This window comes from Acinonyx jubatus, chromosome C2, assembly GCF_027475565.1.
Source record: "Acinonyx jubatus isolate Ajub_Pintada_27869175 chromosome C2, VMU_Ajub_asm_v1.0, whole genome shotgun sequence".
In the NCBI taxonomy this organism is placed as follows: Eukaryota; Metazoa; Chordata; class Mammalia; order Carnivora; family Felidae; genus Acinonyx; species Acinonyx jubatus.
Window position 1 is genome coordinate 72,242,677 of NC_069384.1, and position 16,602 is coordinate 72,259,278.

Genomic DNA, 16,602 nt, shown 5'->3' on the forward strand with positions numbered 1-16,602 from the left:
TTGAATGTTAGATTTTAAATAAGTTATAATTTTGTAACAGATATACTTAAGTGAGGGTATTACTAGGCCATTTTTAAGGCCTTTGTGTTTAAGCACTTTAAAAATAAAAATTATTCAAAGGATACGACCTGATATTTGTGAGGTAAGAGTGAACTTCAAGATTTTAAGTTAAACAATTCTTTTTCCTGACATTTGAAACTTAAATGTTTGGTCAGCTGTTCTTTCCTTGAGCAGTTTGCTGATGAAGTTACACCCAACTGATTAGTCATAAGGTCAGTGGTCAACTTTCCTTCGGAGTTGGGAAACTTGAAAGGACAGGGCCTCTATGTTCTTGTGACTTCTAGTTCCACCCAGATTGCTTGGGCTTCTTCTGCCACCATTTAGGAGCATTCGAATGTCTCTTTCACTGCCGTTTTATGTATAAGTTTATGGGTATGCATCTTCCATTCCCCAGTAGAAAAATGAATTTTTCCAATTTATTTGACCGAAAAATGTTTTAAAAGCCTCATTTTGGGGTGCCTGGGTGGCTCAGTCGGTTAAGTGTCTGACTTCTGCTCAGGTCACCATCTCACAGTTTGTGGGTTCAAGCCCCATGTCGGGCTCGCTGCTGTCAGCGCAGAGCCCGCTTTGGATCCTCTGTCCCCCCTCTCTCTGCCCCCCAATTCTCATGTGCTGTCTCTCTCAAAAATAAATAAACATTAAAAAAGCCTCAAAAAAAAAAAAAAAACAGGCTTTTCCACCACTCTCAAATTTTAGAGATTAAAAATAGATCAGAATTCTGGAAATGGTGTATCAGAAGAATAAAATGGGATTTTGATCTATTTGGGGATGATCTTGATGATAGATTTTCAACCCATTTAGAAGGTCTCACATGCAAAGCAGAGCAACTTTATACTTAAGGTGACGCGGTGAAATGGCACAGCAGTTGCTCCCTGGCTACTTTTCTTTTCCTTCACAAGTCTTTGGAGAGCAGATATGTTAGCTCAGGCAGTAGGGTCTTTCTTTCCCCTCCACTTGTCACTGTTATTTTTCTCTCATTGATTTTGGTTGATTGTCTTATCTAGATCCTTTTGTTGTTGTTGCCTAGCAATACCTCAGAAATTTGGGTAATTTTAAAATGCAGGTATTTTCAATCTTTTGATAATGAAGAGCCCTATTATTTAAAAGACTCAGATATAATCTTTGGGAATCGTAGATTTATTTCTAAGAAACCACACTTCTGAACCTTCTATATACAACCCTAAGGACCTGAAACTTTCTATTTTTTGCAAGGCGATATAAGAGCACACGTTTCCTGAAGGGAAGATCTATCCCTCTTTATCAGTTCCTACAACTCTTAAGAGGACTGGGTGAGTGAGTGAAATATCACGCCCCGCCCTCAGTCGTTGGAAACCTCTTTGGTGGTTCCCACAGTCTCTGGTTCCATGACTCCCCTTGATTGTTGGCAGAGTTTCTCAGCCAGTTGAAAATCACCACTTTAGTGAGCCACTACTGGTTATGCAAGTATGTCGCTAGCAAAGGTTGGTCCCTGATCTAATTATTTGTATAAAGGAAGCTGTAATCAACCCAGGAAGGGTGGGATCATATACTTGATCACCTAGAGGTGGGGTCTCACATGCTGCTGTCTCTTTGAGGGGAGTGCATTTCGAGAGCAAAATCAACAAGTCTTGGATCATCATCATTGCTGTTACAATGGATATTCTGAATACCAAAAATCAAAAACTATTTTGAACTATCAGTGGACATACAGAAGTCCACATTTTAAAAATTCTGAACTGTCTGGGCACATGGAAAAGTTAACTTTCTGAAGAGAAATAGAATATGATTAAGTAATTTAAAGGATATAACTTAGCATTACAAATATTGGGTGATTAGTTGCTTATCGTTTGTAATAAACTGTTAAATGTGCTTACGTGAGCTTTCCAGGGCAGCGAATTATGGGTTATTGTTTATGTATGCTAGTGTAGACAAGTTATATTGCCTTGGGAAAAATTCTAAATGATTAGAATTATATTTAAATTTCAAGGAATCACATTGAAGCTCAATTTATGTTAACTATATTAAATATCTTAGTCACTATTGTTATTGTAATGTTTGTTTTTTGATAATATATTTTGAGGCCTAAGAAAGGTATTTTATTGATAGTCCATTAATTAATGTTTTGTTAGAAACTGAATGTTAACAGAAAGTTTTGTGTGTGTGGAAGGTGAGACTTCCTTTTGTCTTGTATTAGCTCTAAAATGTATTCGTGAAACCAATGATTAGTGTAGCACCAACACTTTCCTTCAAGGAAGCATTTAATTCAGTGAATAAAAGATCTTATAATTTGTTTTGCATGGTACAATGGTTCTACTAAAATGTACTTGTGTAATAGGTACTAGATGATTTAAGAACAAAAGCTGGAAAACCACAAAAAAGAAAAAACCCTACAGTTTGTTATACAAAATATGCATTGCTAATAGTAGAAGCCATATATTGCCATTGTACTATTGTAATACTTAAGAATGCTCATCTGGTGCTATCTGTAAAGTATTTGGCATTAGCGTCTGCTAGATCCTTCTTCCTATTTCTTCTTGAATGTATAATGTGTGCCTTTTAAGTTACTTCTGGTGTTGAATGGTAAGATCAGTGTGTTATTTTTGTATTATAACCTGCACTTTACACTTCCTTGGAAAGTAAAATTCCAGACTCTCAAGTTTAAATAGTATTTTAAAAATATTTATAATGTTTACAATAAATATTTTCAATATTTTAATTCAACATCTAAGAATATGAATTTTTAAATATTTTGTATGGTTTGTTAATATTTAATGTTGGTCTCTTCTCAGTTTATTTTATATCTTTTAGAATGGCTAAAAATGGGAATAGGTTTGTAGTTTGTCTTTTAACATGGGAGTTTACCTTTTAAAAAATCATGGGTGTAATTGGATTGTCTTAACAGTTGTTCCAGTATATCAAATTTCATTTTTATTGTTTCAATAACAGAATATGAGTTAGATGGTACTCTTAACCAACTATCAAGATTTTCTTCTTACTGTATTTTTTCTTTTTAAAGTAGATTGATTCAGGTCATGAGAAAATTTCCAGGACTAAATGAAAACTATATAGAGATTTTAATAACTTGCTTTTTACATAGACTAAATGTTAAAAGTGACTAAAGGTTAAAAGTATTAACTTTTTTTATTGAAAATCTTGAATTATGCTGTTAGACCTTTATACTAGATCTTTATCCCCCTCCCCCACCTTTTTTCTGATTCTCTGGCTTTTGGTATGACACCTGTTGCCTCAAAAATCTTGCTTTTTAAAAGCTGATAAAATCAACTGCACTATTAACAATTGTAGCAATGAGTTTGTAATAAGATGGATGCAAGATATCTTATGGGAAATAATTATAAAACCATGCTGCAACAATAATCATTTAAAACACTTTTGACGGTTTAAATCTTGAAAACAGAGCTATGCTAAGCTTCTGTGTAAACTTAATGTCTGTCAGAAGTATATATGATGAAAGATTGATCTTGAAAATGAGATTTTACTTTATACAAATCCTTGGTCTGAGGAATTAATCTTTATGTGTGCATATAACTAGTTTGTCATGGCAAGAAAAATAGTATTCAGTTGGCTATAGTATCAGTATCTACAATCTACTTCTCTACGAGCCTATTTGTATGTACGTACATACATGCCTTATGCTAATTTAACCGACATCTTTGGTGTTTATTCCCCTTTGTCATAGCATTCTTGCTCATATGACCTACAGTAAGCAAAACACTTCTGACAAAATAGGAAACTGATCTTACAGTCCTTTTCTAGGCTTTATTATTCTATAAGCTCCGTAAGCAGTGGATTAGGTGTATTACTTTTAGTTAAGTTTGAGTAAAGAATTTCTTGTTCACATGCTATTTAAATTAAAATGCCTTTTAGCTCAAAGATAATTATTAAAATAGGATTTTTTTTTTTTTGCTCACCTGGTTATCAGTTTTGTCTTATTAATAACTTGCATCCATCAGAAGCATTAGTATTTATTATTGGTCTTTTCTTTTGGCCTTGATCAAGGGAAATATTTATTTAAAGAATGCCTTGTTTACTATACCTCATTTAGAATGACTTTTATTTCTATGTAAATAAATGTATTTCTTTATATTGCTCTAAAACACTTGCATCTTTGCTCTTTTCTAACTCTGAGCTTTCCTCTGTGGCTGCCTCTGAGGTGCTTTTCTCAGGTATAGCTGTTTCTTTTCTTTCACTATGTGCTTTTCTAGCATTTATATTTAGTGGGTCTTTTTTTCTCCCCTATATGCTCATCTGAGTAAAATTTGAGTATGGTTAATTATAATATAGTTACTAGCCATAAAATGAATGTTGTTTATTAACACTTTCACTGTATAAATTTTAAAAGTGTCTTTATTTTACTTTCATGCAGGTGATGAAACCTACCAGGATATTTTTCGTGATTTTTCCCAAATGGCATCCAATAATCCAGAGAAACTAAATCGTTTCCAACAAGATTCACAGAAATTCTGAGTTTTTTTTAAAGAAGGGGAAAAGATTAAATTGAATGATCCCCTAATGTACTAATGTGTACGTCTGAAAACTCACAAATTTTTACTGCCTTAAATCTACTTAATTTTAGTAGGTATTGAGTGGTTTGGAAAAAAGGTACCCATTCATTGATATTTTTATAAATGAAAACATAGAGTTCTAGTAGTTGGGAGAAGAACCTAAGGACCGCTTTTATTTAAAAAAAAAAAAAAAAAGCCTGTTTAAAAGGCTATTTTTTTATAGATAAAGTTAAATCTAGACCTAGGCCATCTCTAGGTTACAAGATGCTAAGGTTAGACAAAATTTCTGTTTTTTTCCAATGGTTGGTAGCATTGGTTTTTGTTTTCCATTCATCGTGCCCAGGATCATTCAGTCAAGCATGTCTGCATCAAGTGGGAGCCAACTGTCCTGCCTGCCTGAAGAATATGTCTTGTCTTTAGCCTCCCTGATGATTTTTGGTGGTTCATGTGTGGTTTTGGTAGCCTAGCTGTCATACTCACAATATGTAATTTCATTATCAGAACTAGAGAATATGTTTACCCCGTTTGCTCATTAATGTAGTGATACTCCTTAGACGTCTGGTTATTGTTGTGTACTTTAACATACATGTAATGGCTGTACAAAGTAGACTGAACTCAAGTCCTTTAGAGTTACTCCATTTTTTGGAGGAAAAGAACCCTTAACATATTTTTTTTTTTTAAATCACCAAAAGAATTCTTACTTAAAGAAATTGTAGTCCTTCATTGTTCGGTTGATTTCCTAAAACCTTGACAAATTTATTGATGTAATAAAACTATGTTTCAAAGGTTACTTGAATGTTGCAAAATTATGCTTTCATCAAATTGTAATTTTTAAAGGAAAAGTTGATTTATAAAATAATGTAGAACATTTTTATATTTGAAATTTGTCCTTTTCAAGATAGATTTTTGCTGTTGCACTGAGTGAAAGAAAAATCTCTGAAAAAGAAAAAACTCATGTTTTTCTTAGGTTATACTGAAATATATAATGATAAATTGTTTTTAATTTTTTTCAACATCTATCCTGTGTACTTTTATACACAGTGTATATGATTTTAAATTAATACCGTCTATATATAGATATAGTGGTTGGCTTACATGAAACAGAGAAGCTTGAATTCCGAAACCTTACAGATCTACTAATTTATCATGTAAATGCTATAAATTCGTCTGATTCCATCTTTGATTGACATATCTTGTCAGGAGTATAAAATAAGTAATTTGCCTTATGGTTTCTAATAATTGTCAACAATTAAATTTAATCTTTTACAAGTTACATGTAAGTAATATTATTGATACCCAAATTCTAAATAAGAATTTTAAAAATTTGGGTTATCAAACAAGTAGAAAGATTACATTTAATTTGGCAGATAATAAGTTTTCTAACATTCTTCCCCCCAATAACTAGAGTTTTATAAGTTGATTGAATGTCAAATGAGGATTTGTTTAAATAGGAATTACACTGAAGTAAATTCATGTCACAGCAAAGTTTCCATATTTGTTTCCAAATTGTGTGCATATAATGCTTATTTAGTAATAATCACAGTGTATTAGATAAGGATAAAATATATTTATGAAATATTTCTAAGAAAATACTAACTTCCACAGCCTGTATTTTAATTGCAACAATAACAGTAACATTATGAAATCTTCCCTGTTTCACCTCATAGTCACAGGTCATCTGGCTTTGCAAAAGTCTGGTTTGTAAACCTTTTTGTTAGAGTGTACTTTGAAATTGTCCAAAAAGTTCAAGGATAAGGAAATATGTTTAAAACAAACCAAAAGAAAAAGAGGGCCTCACCTTTCCTTTGTAGTGCCTATTCCTGAATAATAAGTAATAATATGTGAAATTATTCCTAAGCCTGGTAGAATTAGAATATAGACTTCCTGTTTAATCGTAGGGCTTCACTTCTGAAGCTCCTAACCTTTATCTGGGAAGCCTGGACAGTTTGGCTTTTGGATCCAGCCGTTGGGTGCTTCAGATCACCTCCGGGATCTCTCCTTGTGACGGCAGTTCCTTATGACACTCTTAACTCCTGTGGCTTGAATCATGAGTTGTTAATGTGGTAGTAATTAGTGTCTACCTAAATTTAATGGTTAGAGATGTATTTGAAGGGTACTCACTTTAAAGATGATCGTGGTTCTGAATATCTTCAGAGAAAGCTAAATCTTTTAACAGTATACTGAGCCTGGCAATACGAAAATACATTCCTGTGGCTTGATTTCTTGAACATGCCAAGACTCAGTTTGGATGAAATTTGGCAGAAATGATGCAGTCAATATAGCAAGGCTTTAAAGTCAATTACTAGTGTTACATAGTCACAAAGTAGATTGGCTCTTACCAAGGTGAATTTAGCTGTGTCAACTAATAGCTTTTATATAGTATATAACAAATCTGAGTTTTATTATGCTGTGAATTATTCAATGCATTATGAGAAATTATAGTGTAAACAATGTTAATCATACTTTTGGGCTTCATAAGTCAATGTGCTTGCCCTTTGTTTTCTTTCCCTAACTGATCTGCTTATATTAGTTTCTGATTCCTAGTCAGTATTCTATTAGCTCATTATCATTAGCGCAGTAACTTAAAAGCTAGATTAGCATCAAAATAACAATAGCAGTACTAACTACGAAGAGCTCATAGAATGCAGTCTCACACGCTAGAACTAGACTAAAGTAATTGAGTAGTTATTTGCAGTGTTTCCTTGTAACACCTATATGTTTAAGATTTCTAAGGTATTTAAAAATTACCTTTGTTACAATCCTTAGAAATACAGAAATTTCCAGGGATTCACTACATTACAGTGTTTGCCTAATTTATACTGGTCTTCACTATTGATTTTAATGAACTTTGATGTTTACTTTCCAAAACATAATTTAATTTGGAATATGTACTTTGGTTCTTCATGAGTGCATTTTGGAAAAAAAAAATTATACCTTCGCAGGCTGGACAACTTCAGTTTGTGATGTGTTAAGCAGTATTTTAAAAATATAATTCTACACATGTAAAGTATAGACATGACAATAAACCAAATTGTATTTAAGACTAAATTTACTACCCATTTTGGATAATAAGATATTCCCATACCACTCTTATATTGCCATATTAACTTTTCTGTTTGATAGCACTTTTGACCATGGACAGGAGCAGGAAAAAGGATATATTTTTATAGAATTATTATGTCCAGAATGACTTCAGACCTGCATGATACAGTGCAAAGAGCACTGACTAGTAGTTACTCTCCTTTTTGGATTCAGAGCTTCTCACAAATAAAATGAGTGGATGAAACATGGTAAAACTATCACAGCATCCCTTTGTCTTCTCTTCTGCTCGCAGTGTACTTTGATACTACTCTGTCTCACCCGATTCTTACACTAGGACTTGTGAAGAATGCCGTCGTTTCTCTTCTTTGATCCTGGGCTGCTCCTCTTGTTTTACAGAGGGGAGCCATTGATTTTCTCATCGGTGGCACGGCTGACACCAGAACCCCTGTCTGACTACTAGTCAGAGGCACTTTACTTGTATCATGAAATAAATTGAAATCATTATAAAGCTGCAAAATCTGATAATGCCTGCCAGCTTTCCTTGTGTTTTGATAACAAAGACCAAATATTCTGAAGAACCTGGATATAAAATTATCTTGAAGGAATAGATTAGGATTTGAAGCCATTAAATGATAGGAAATATTACATTTTTGTAATGACAAACATTAATAAAAGCAAAACATGGTAAGGTCATTTTAATTCACCATATACTTACCAAAGTCTTGATGTTTCCAAATGAAAAGTAACCTAGGGCTTGGATTCGGTTTGGCTGAATCCTAACATCTATAAATACGATTCTGTGGACATCTTTTTCCATTTACATACGTTTATCTACTTAAATAAGGAGAAGGAAGCAAGGTTTGATTAAATAAACTTTTCTCTGCATTGGTCTTTTCACTGACTTGTGTTCTAGATTTTCTTATTTTTCCTCAACAACCCCCTGCTTTGGGTGTTAATTTTAAACAGGGAAAGCTTGCTACATTATAAATATTGCTGGCAACATTTATTTTACACAAAGGCCTAAAGGTTAACTTTTGGAAATGATGAGCTACCTTTCTATATGTGTTTACTTGTGCTTTGTGATATTTCTGGATCATTCCAGTCATAAAGACTTATTACATGTAATATTTCTTGCTACCTGTGAAAAGGAATATTTTAAAGAATGTATAACCAACACTCCATTTACTTTTTATTAGTATGTAGAGGATTTGTATCTAATTCATGAATGTAGTTTTACTGTAGTTTGTCATTGTAAATGGAACAAAAGTACATTATCTTTATAGTTATTCTAAAATGTACATTATGTAAGAATTGTAAATATTATACTTGATTAAATACTTTGTATGCTGAAGAATTATGATAATAAGTCAATAAAAATCTCACCTCTGGCATAGTTCTTTTATGTTCAGACTTGAACTTTATTATGAACTACAACTGCAGACATATCTGTTAACAACTGTCACGTTTATTTGTTTTTTAAAGCCACTTTTTAATGTTTATTCTTATTTTTGAGAGAGAGAGAGAAAGAAACACAGAATCTGAAGCAGGCTCCAGGCTCTGAGCTGTCAGCACAGAGCCTGATGCGGGGCTCAAACCCACGAACTGTGAGATCATGACCTGAGCCAAAGTCGGATGCCCAACTGACTGAGCCATCCAGGTGCCCCACCAACTGACATGTTTAAAGTCTTCTATTCCTTTCCAACTTTGTCAGATTGATCCAGTTGATTCTATTTGCTGATTGCTTCAATCAGGAAATCCGTTTTGTTTGTTTGTTTGCTTATTTATTTCACAGTGCATGAGAGCAGGGGAAGGGCAGTGGGAAAGGGAGAGAGGGAATCTTGAGAGCACTGACTTGAGCTGAAATCAAGAGTCAGAGGCTTAACTGACTGAGCCACCTGGGTGTCCCCATTTTGATCTTTCAAATATTTTCTTCCTGTTCACAGAGCTGTATGCTCTCAATTCACAGCTAAAAATGACAAAGGCTTGTGTGTGTGTGTGTGTGTGTGTGTGTGTGTGTGTGTGTGTGTGTAGGGTAGCCCTAATTCTAATTATTTTCCATTATGATTGACATCCATTGAAGTTCCCAGTCTAGGCAACACATTTGTACTCATCCTTTTAGTAAACAAAAGCATGTTTTTATATGAATTGACATAGAAGGAAGGGAGGGTTGAAAGAATAGACCTGGAAGTGAATTGCCTACTATTGCCTTAAGTTAATTAAAAGCAGACACATAAAACATTTCAATGTGACTTGCTTTATTCCACTTCATTTCATTTTCAGAATAGTTCTGTGAAGAAGAGAACCTGCACCTATAGTCAATAAAATTTTTAAATGAAAATAAGCAACCTTTTTCCTATTGCACTGTTTTTTCATTGTAGACAAATGTTTAATAATAAGTAAAAAAGATAATCCTCCACAATTCCATCATCTGCCTGTGCTCTCCAATATGGTCTCTACTAGCCACATGTGGCTATTGAAATTAATTAGACAAAATTAAGAGTTCAGTTCATCTGTGGCACTGCTACATTTTAAGAGCTCAGCCGTATGCCTAGTGACTACTGTTTTGAAAAGGACAGATTATAAAACATGCCCATCATTGTAGGAAGTTCTGTTGAATAGTCCTTAGGGGGAAGCTGTTCCTTCCTCGGTATTTATCTTTTCAGAACTTTGGGTGTGTGTATTTATGTTGATATACAATGGGATCATACTATTTTGTTACCTGCTTCTTTCACTTAATAAATGGGGAGCAGATTTCTAAATCCTCAAATGTTCTATATCACTTTGGGAAGGATTAAAACATTTTTTTAGAATGGAAAATTTCAAACATATACAACATAGAATAATTATAATAGCTAGTAACTCAGGGCTAACATTGTTTTATTAATACTCTTACCCATTTTTTCTCTTCCCCAGATTTTATTTTGAATCAAGCCTCACACATTTCACTAACAAGTCATTCAGTATGTATCTCTAAAAGAGAAAAAGGCATCACAACATCACACTTCTTTAACTATAAAACTACAGTCAGTATTCATATTATCCCAAATGTATCAAATATACTTTTTAAAAGTAGACTCTTCAAATCACAACTCATAGAAGTTCCATTCATTGCAGTTGGCTAGTATGTCTCTTGAGTCTCTAAATCTACAAATTTTTCTTCCATTTATTATTAAACATTTCTATTTGCAGTTTGTGAATACATCACTTTTAATGACAGCATCATTTTTGTTTAACTGCTTCATTGATGAACATTTGATTCCAATTTCTTGCCATCATAAATCTAGCTCTGCTTATCCTTATGGCTTTTTGCATACATTCGTAGTTATTTCCTCAGGACAGATTCCTAGAAGTTGGCTGGAGTTGGCTGACTCACAATGGGTGGGTATATTTTTGAGTCAGTATATATCAATGAGTCAGGCACTGTGTTAGGTATTGGGGATATTATGGTGAAAAAAAAAAAAGATGTACTTCCTATTTTCTTGGGATCTTGTCTTCTTGGGATCTTGCCTTTCTCCACCTGCAGTGGAGGAAGATGGGACCGAATAGTTTATAGGTGGCTTTCATGGGATTGTTGGATGATAGTGCCTCACCTGGACACTGAATGGGTTGGTGTTCAGAGACCACTCATCAAGGCAGTGACATGTAAGTCAAGATTGTATGCAGAAAGAGAGTTTGGCTGGGTGAAGATCTAATGCAGTGCTTTCCAAACTTTGGTCTGTAAAAGATTCACTATCGAGGCCTGGGCTCATTGAAAATACATAGGTCCTGAACCTTTGTGTTTTTACTAAGTTTCTCGGGTGCTTCCAGTGCCACACCAAATCAAGAACCACTGTCTCTAAGAGAAACACTCATCTGGGTAGGAGAGAACTGAGAGTCTTCTTAGAGGCCAGAAAGATTTTAGCATTGCCAGAGTGCCCTCCAGAAAAGTCCCCTCCCTCCATCTGCTGTAGAGGACAATGTCTGTTTCTCTGTATCCTTGACAATTTTGGGTACTAGTCAATATGAAAAAAATATGATAATCCAACATTACAGATGAAAAAAACAATTCTAATCTCTGGTGAGAAGTCTGAGAACTTGACCGAAGTTACAGTTAGAACTGAAGAGTTCCTGTGGTTACCAAAGTTCTTTGTGTATATAGCCATGTCATTATATACCCAGCTATGGGCTTCGAAAACAGCCCATGTCACTATCTGACACACTACACGTTCTAATCTCTCTGTTTTCCCCTGCTAGAATATAAGCTCTGTGAGGGCGGAGACTTCTGTTTCTTTTCACTGCTGTATTCTCAGATGCTACTGTGCTTGACATATAGTCGTCACTTGTTATCTCTTGAATAAACGACTGTCTACCTTCATTCAACCAATTGATTTAGTTTCCAGTCAGCAATATATTTCAGGAAGCTGCAATGTTGATTTTTTTTATAGCTAAATAATTGGAATGAAGAAGCTACAACATGGAGATGAGACTAGTCTCGAGTATTTTCCTGTGTTTACAGAATTTGTATGTAAAATTTAAACTGTCTTGTTATTCATTTCTTATCCATGAATTCCGGGAGTAGTGATCTTATAAAGGTCTGAAAAATAAAATATTTGTTGAATAAATTCTAGAATAAGTGGTGGAAGGAAAAGCCGTGTTATTGATGGTGTAGGTGGGGGAAGGGGGGGCTAAAAGGCACCAAGAGGAATTATTTTTCTCTTATTAATGAACAACAATTACGACGTAATAATATAGCTGTAGCACACTGCTGTGGGGGTTCTGTGGAGCATATACTAAAGTCTTTTTTTTTTTAATTTTTTTTCAACGTTTATTTATTTTTTTGGGACAGAGAGAGAGACAGAGCATGAACGGGGGAGGGGCAGAGAGAGACGGAGACACAGAATCGGAAACAGGCTCCAGGCTCCGAGCCATCAGCCCAGAGCCGGACGCGGGGCTCAAACTCACGCACCGCGAGATCGTGACCTGGCTGAAGTCGGACGCTTAACCGACTGCGCCACCCAGGCGCCCCTATACTAAAGTCTTAATGGAGATTTATGGTTTGGTATTTGTAATTACCCTAGTAAAGCTATGGTCACTGAATTGTATTTTGGCACTTGTTGGATATTTAGACTTCTTGTAGAGTTTGGTGTTTCTAGCATAGTTTATATTGTTTGCTAAGTGTCAGGCACAGTTTTAACTACTTCTTGTGTATTTTCTCTCATAACCCTAGGCGGCGTAGGTGCTCATATTAGCCCTGTTTTACGAATGGGTGTAACTGCAGCTCAGATTACGTAATTTGCCTGACGTCTAATAATTTGCATTGCTAGAGCTGGACTTCCAGCTCTCTTAACTTGGAGAGCTTGCTCTTGTAACCACAGTGTCTGCTAAAAGCTGTGGTAAAATACACACAACTCAGAGCTCCAATTATTGCTTTCAGTGCTAATCTTGGCTGAAAACCTGGGCATGAGAAGTAGTTAAGACTTGGGTTGAGATCCGATTCCATTGCTTACTAGCCAACGAGCTTTGGGTAATATACTGCTCTGAATCTCAATTTCCTCAGTTGTAAAGTGCAAATAATACCTCTTCTTAGGGTTGTGTAGATTAAATGAATTCAAGTAAGAGCCTATCATGCAAGTGAGTTAATTCAGGTATCAGGGCTCCGCTCAACACACAAGATGACTAGTATGTATTGAATTTGTTGCTAACCTTGCTTCAGAGCTCCAGTATTTTTTCAGAAAAGTGTTATTCCGATTGAAACGAACAAGAGTTAAAAATGAGATGAATTGTGGTTCTGGGTACCATGCTTTGACCAATAACGGCATGGCACAATAAACTGCTGAGTGATAATTCTCCAGTGCATGTGCATTCGCTTCCACGTCTATCAAGCATGCAGATCATTTGTGCATGTTTAAATGCTATGGTATTATCGTCAGTCCTTAGAAGACTGAAGTTAATGAGTTTTTTATGGGGTAGTTGCCAGTGTCCACCTATCTAAGGTCAAAACCGCCACTCTGTGACCTTGGGCAAGTTACCTCAGTATGCCTCAGTTAAAATTTTGAAAGACTACCTGGTACATCTTAAGGCTCGTTTCAAGTGTTTGTCTGTTAAAAAAAAAAAAAAGACTTCATCTCTGGCGTTACTCGCTTGGAGCTCAGGAGTCTCTCCCGAAGTCGTGGGCAGCGGGGTCCCCCTGCTGGCCACATCCTTCACATAGCCTTCGTTCGGCCTCAGGTGCCCGTGCCCTGGGCAGGCCATTTCCACCCCAAGGAAATTCCTTATTTACTGTGAATGAGGAAGGAGCTGGCGAGTTTAAATTCCCTAGCCCCAGCCAGTCTCCCAGGTGTGAAGGGAGGGAGTCGGGGAGAGGGTTCAAAGCCTGCAAACATTCGGGGCAGAAAGGTATAGAGATAAAATGTTCTCTTTCTGCGTCCAGTTTTGTGGTTTTGCTAACCGAAGGTCCTGCGTTGGGGCGCCTCTATGCCTTTCAAGGCTCAGCTTCGATATCTAGCGTCTGGGGCTAGATATTTAGGACGGCCAGTTTTAACAGACCTTACAGCCGGCTGGCTTTCTCCAAGTCTGAATACTTACCCGCCGGCTCGGTCCTTCCCAGCTCGAATCCCTCTAAATCTAGGACCCAGCGGCTGCCCGGCGGCCCTGGCTCCGCCTCTCCGCGCATCAGCGCCCGAGGATTGGCTCCGGGCAGCGCGGCACCGCCCCCGTTATGGCCGCTGTCCGCCGCCTAGGCTACTAAGTGGCTGCCAGGGTGCTGGTCTCGGCTCTCCCTCCCCGGCTGATCGGTCCGCCGGCCCGTGGCGCATGGGTCGGCGAGGCGGGCCCCCATGCGCTCGGGCCATGGCGCGCCTGGGCGCTGTGCGCTCCCACTACTGCGCGCTTCTGCTGGCCGCAGCGCTGGCCGTCTGTGCCTTCTACTACCTCGGCTCGGGCCGGGAGACCTTCTCCAGCGCCACCAAGAGGCTGAAGGAGGCCCGCGCCGGGGCCCCTGCCGCGCCCACGCCGCCCGCGCCGGAGGTGGCGCGGGGCTCCGTGGCGCCGGCCCCGGGCGCCAAGGCCAAGAGCCTGGAGGGCGGCGTGGCCGGACCGGTGGACTATCACCTGCTGATGATGTTCACCAAGGCGGAACACAATGCCGCGCTGCAGGCCAAGGCCCGCGTCGCGCTCCGCTCCCTGCTGCGCCTCGCTAAGTTCGAGGCGCACGAGGTGCTTAACCTGCACTTCGTGAGCGAGGAGGCCAGCCGCGAGGTGGCCAAGGCCCTGCTTCGAGAGCTGCTGCCGCCCGCCGCCGGCTTCAAGTGCAAGGTGAGCGGGGCCGCGGCTGAGGGCTCCGGGTGGATGCCCACCACCGCCCCCTCCCCCCGCCATTCTTCTCGCTTTGCCCGAAATGGGTGTTTGCTGTACGCCGGGGGCGACGTCCGGGGGGCGTGTCCGGGAGTCCGGTGCACTCGGCTGGTGCTGGAGTGGAGCCGGGGTGTCAACCCACTACCCCTGACCCGGTCTCCCCCCATTAAGTCCCTGTTCCCTCTAGAATTGGCTCGCCCCCCTGTCTGGTAGCCTTGCAGGATTCAGCACTGTCTTCACTTCTTTTTATTCTACTCAGTCTTTGACTTTTTAGGTTGGACCAGGTCATTTGAAGGCACCAGTAGTCATTCTGTGCAGAGTCTGCTGGACAGGTCTTAGGTCGCTTGAATTGCTGAAATCGCAGTGACATTCTCATAGCTCTTATGGTATTTCGGTCAGAACTGTCTAAGCCCAAACCCCAACAGTGTGAACTACCTCATCCCCTCTCTGTCTTCTTCCCTACTCTCGAGGGTCACAAACCCATTTAGAGAAGCCACCGGTTCCTCTCAGGGAGGAAGAGAAAGCCCTAAGAGGTACAGATATGTATGATCTGGGGAGAGCACAACAGAGCTGGCCACCTTGTCCCAGGCGGGACCAAACTGCCTCCGTGGCAGCTCCCACATCTTCCCATCATCTCCCTTGATCTCCTGGCTCTGCTTGTCAGAGATACTGTTCCTGACTTAGTGTTAATTACTTCAGTCAAATTGCTAGCCTCATTTTGACCTAATGGTTGCACAGAGGGGATCCAAATTCTGATTTTTGGGTAGGATTAGTAGGTGATCCTAAAGGATGAAGTCTGATGGTGGGAGAAGGAGCAATGAGGCAAGAGTAATAATGTTCCATGTGTTTGTGCCCAGTGAGCGACAAGGGGAGCTGCTGCCAGGATCCTGTAGGGTTCCGGGGTCTTTGGTAGCTCTTCGTTACCTGCAGAATCAAGCCCCAGCTTCTAGGAGGGCTGTGTTGTGGGCCTAGCCCTCCTCTCCAACCTGGCTTCTTGTCCTCCTGTGTGCACCTTAGATCTTGACTGTGCTGAATGTGCCTTTACACAAGCTCTCTGCCCAGGATGTCCTTCCTTTCCTCCTGGACCCTTGGCCACTCTTTACTTAGCTTTCACCCCCCCCCCCCCCAGGAATGTCCCTAGACTTGGGGACAATCTGTGCCCAGCCCTCCACAGCTTTTTGTTCCTGCTACCGCCCCCCCCCCCCCCCCCCCATAGCATACAAAGCCTATGTCCTGCCCAGAACAAATGAGCCTGTCTGGAGCTCACCGTAATCAGGGAAGGGCACTTGGGCCATGGACTTCATGCTGTAGGAGGCCAAGAATTCAGGTCCTTGGGACCTACTGTCTGATCTGGGGTTTTTCACTCTGGGGGGGGGGGGCATCCCTGTTTACCTAATTGGGATCTCAGGGTGACACCTGGCAACTTGTCCCACGTGATCCCTAGGACTTTAATGCTTGAGAAACTCTGTGTTGGTTCAAGGGAGAAAGCCAAAAGCCTGTGATCAAAAGGCTGGGATTTGACTGTGTCTCCAAACCCCACCCTGAAGGCCAGCATTGTCATCTTTTCACTTTACGGAGTCAGAGGAAGCAGACTTCCAGACCTTTACCTGTCCCCTTATCTCGAGCTCCAGCCACAGCTTCTTGTGCACTCAGGGCTTTCCAGCTT

At 39.0% G+C, this 16,602-nt stretch overlaps 2 protein-coding genes across 7 annotated transcripts in view; both read left to right on the top strand.

The window, feature by feature from the left end:
• The window catches only part of ACAP2 (ArfGAP with coiled-coil, ankyrin repeat and PH domains 2), a 148,696-nt gene extending 143,604 nt beyond the window's left edge, over positions 1–5,092 (top strand). For all 6 annotated transcript variants that reach the window (XM_027061155.2, XM_053221034.1, XM_027061157.2 and 3 more), the window contains one exon: positions 4,424–5,092. In XM_027061155.2, the coding sequence (XP_026916956.1) occupies positions 4,424–4,524 (101 nt within the window). In that variant the 3' untranslated portion in view covers positions 4,525–5,092. The remainder of the gene's footprint in view (positions 1–4,423) is intronic.
• Positions 5,093–14,270: 9,178 nt separating this feature from the next.
• The window catches only part of XXYLT1 (xyloside xylosyltransferase 1), a 169,311-nt gene continuing 166,979 nt past the window's right edge, over positions 14,271–16,602 (top strand). The window contains exon 1 of the mRNA XM_027061162.2: positions 14,271–14,897. Coding sequence (XP_026916963.1) covers positions 14,397–14,897 — 501 coding nt within the window. The 5' untranslated portion in view covers positions 14,271–14,396. The remainder of the gene's footprint in view (positions 14,898–16,602) is intronic.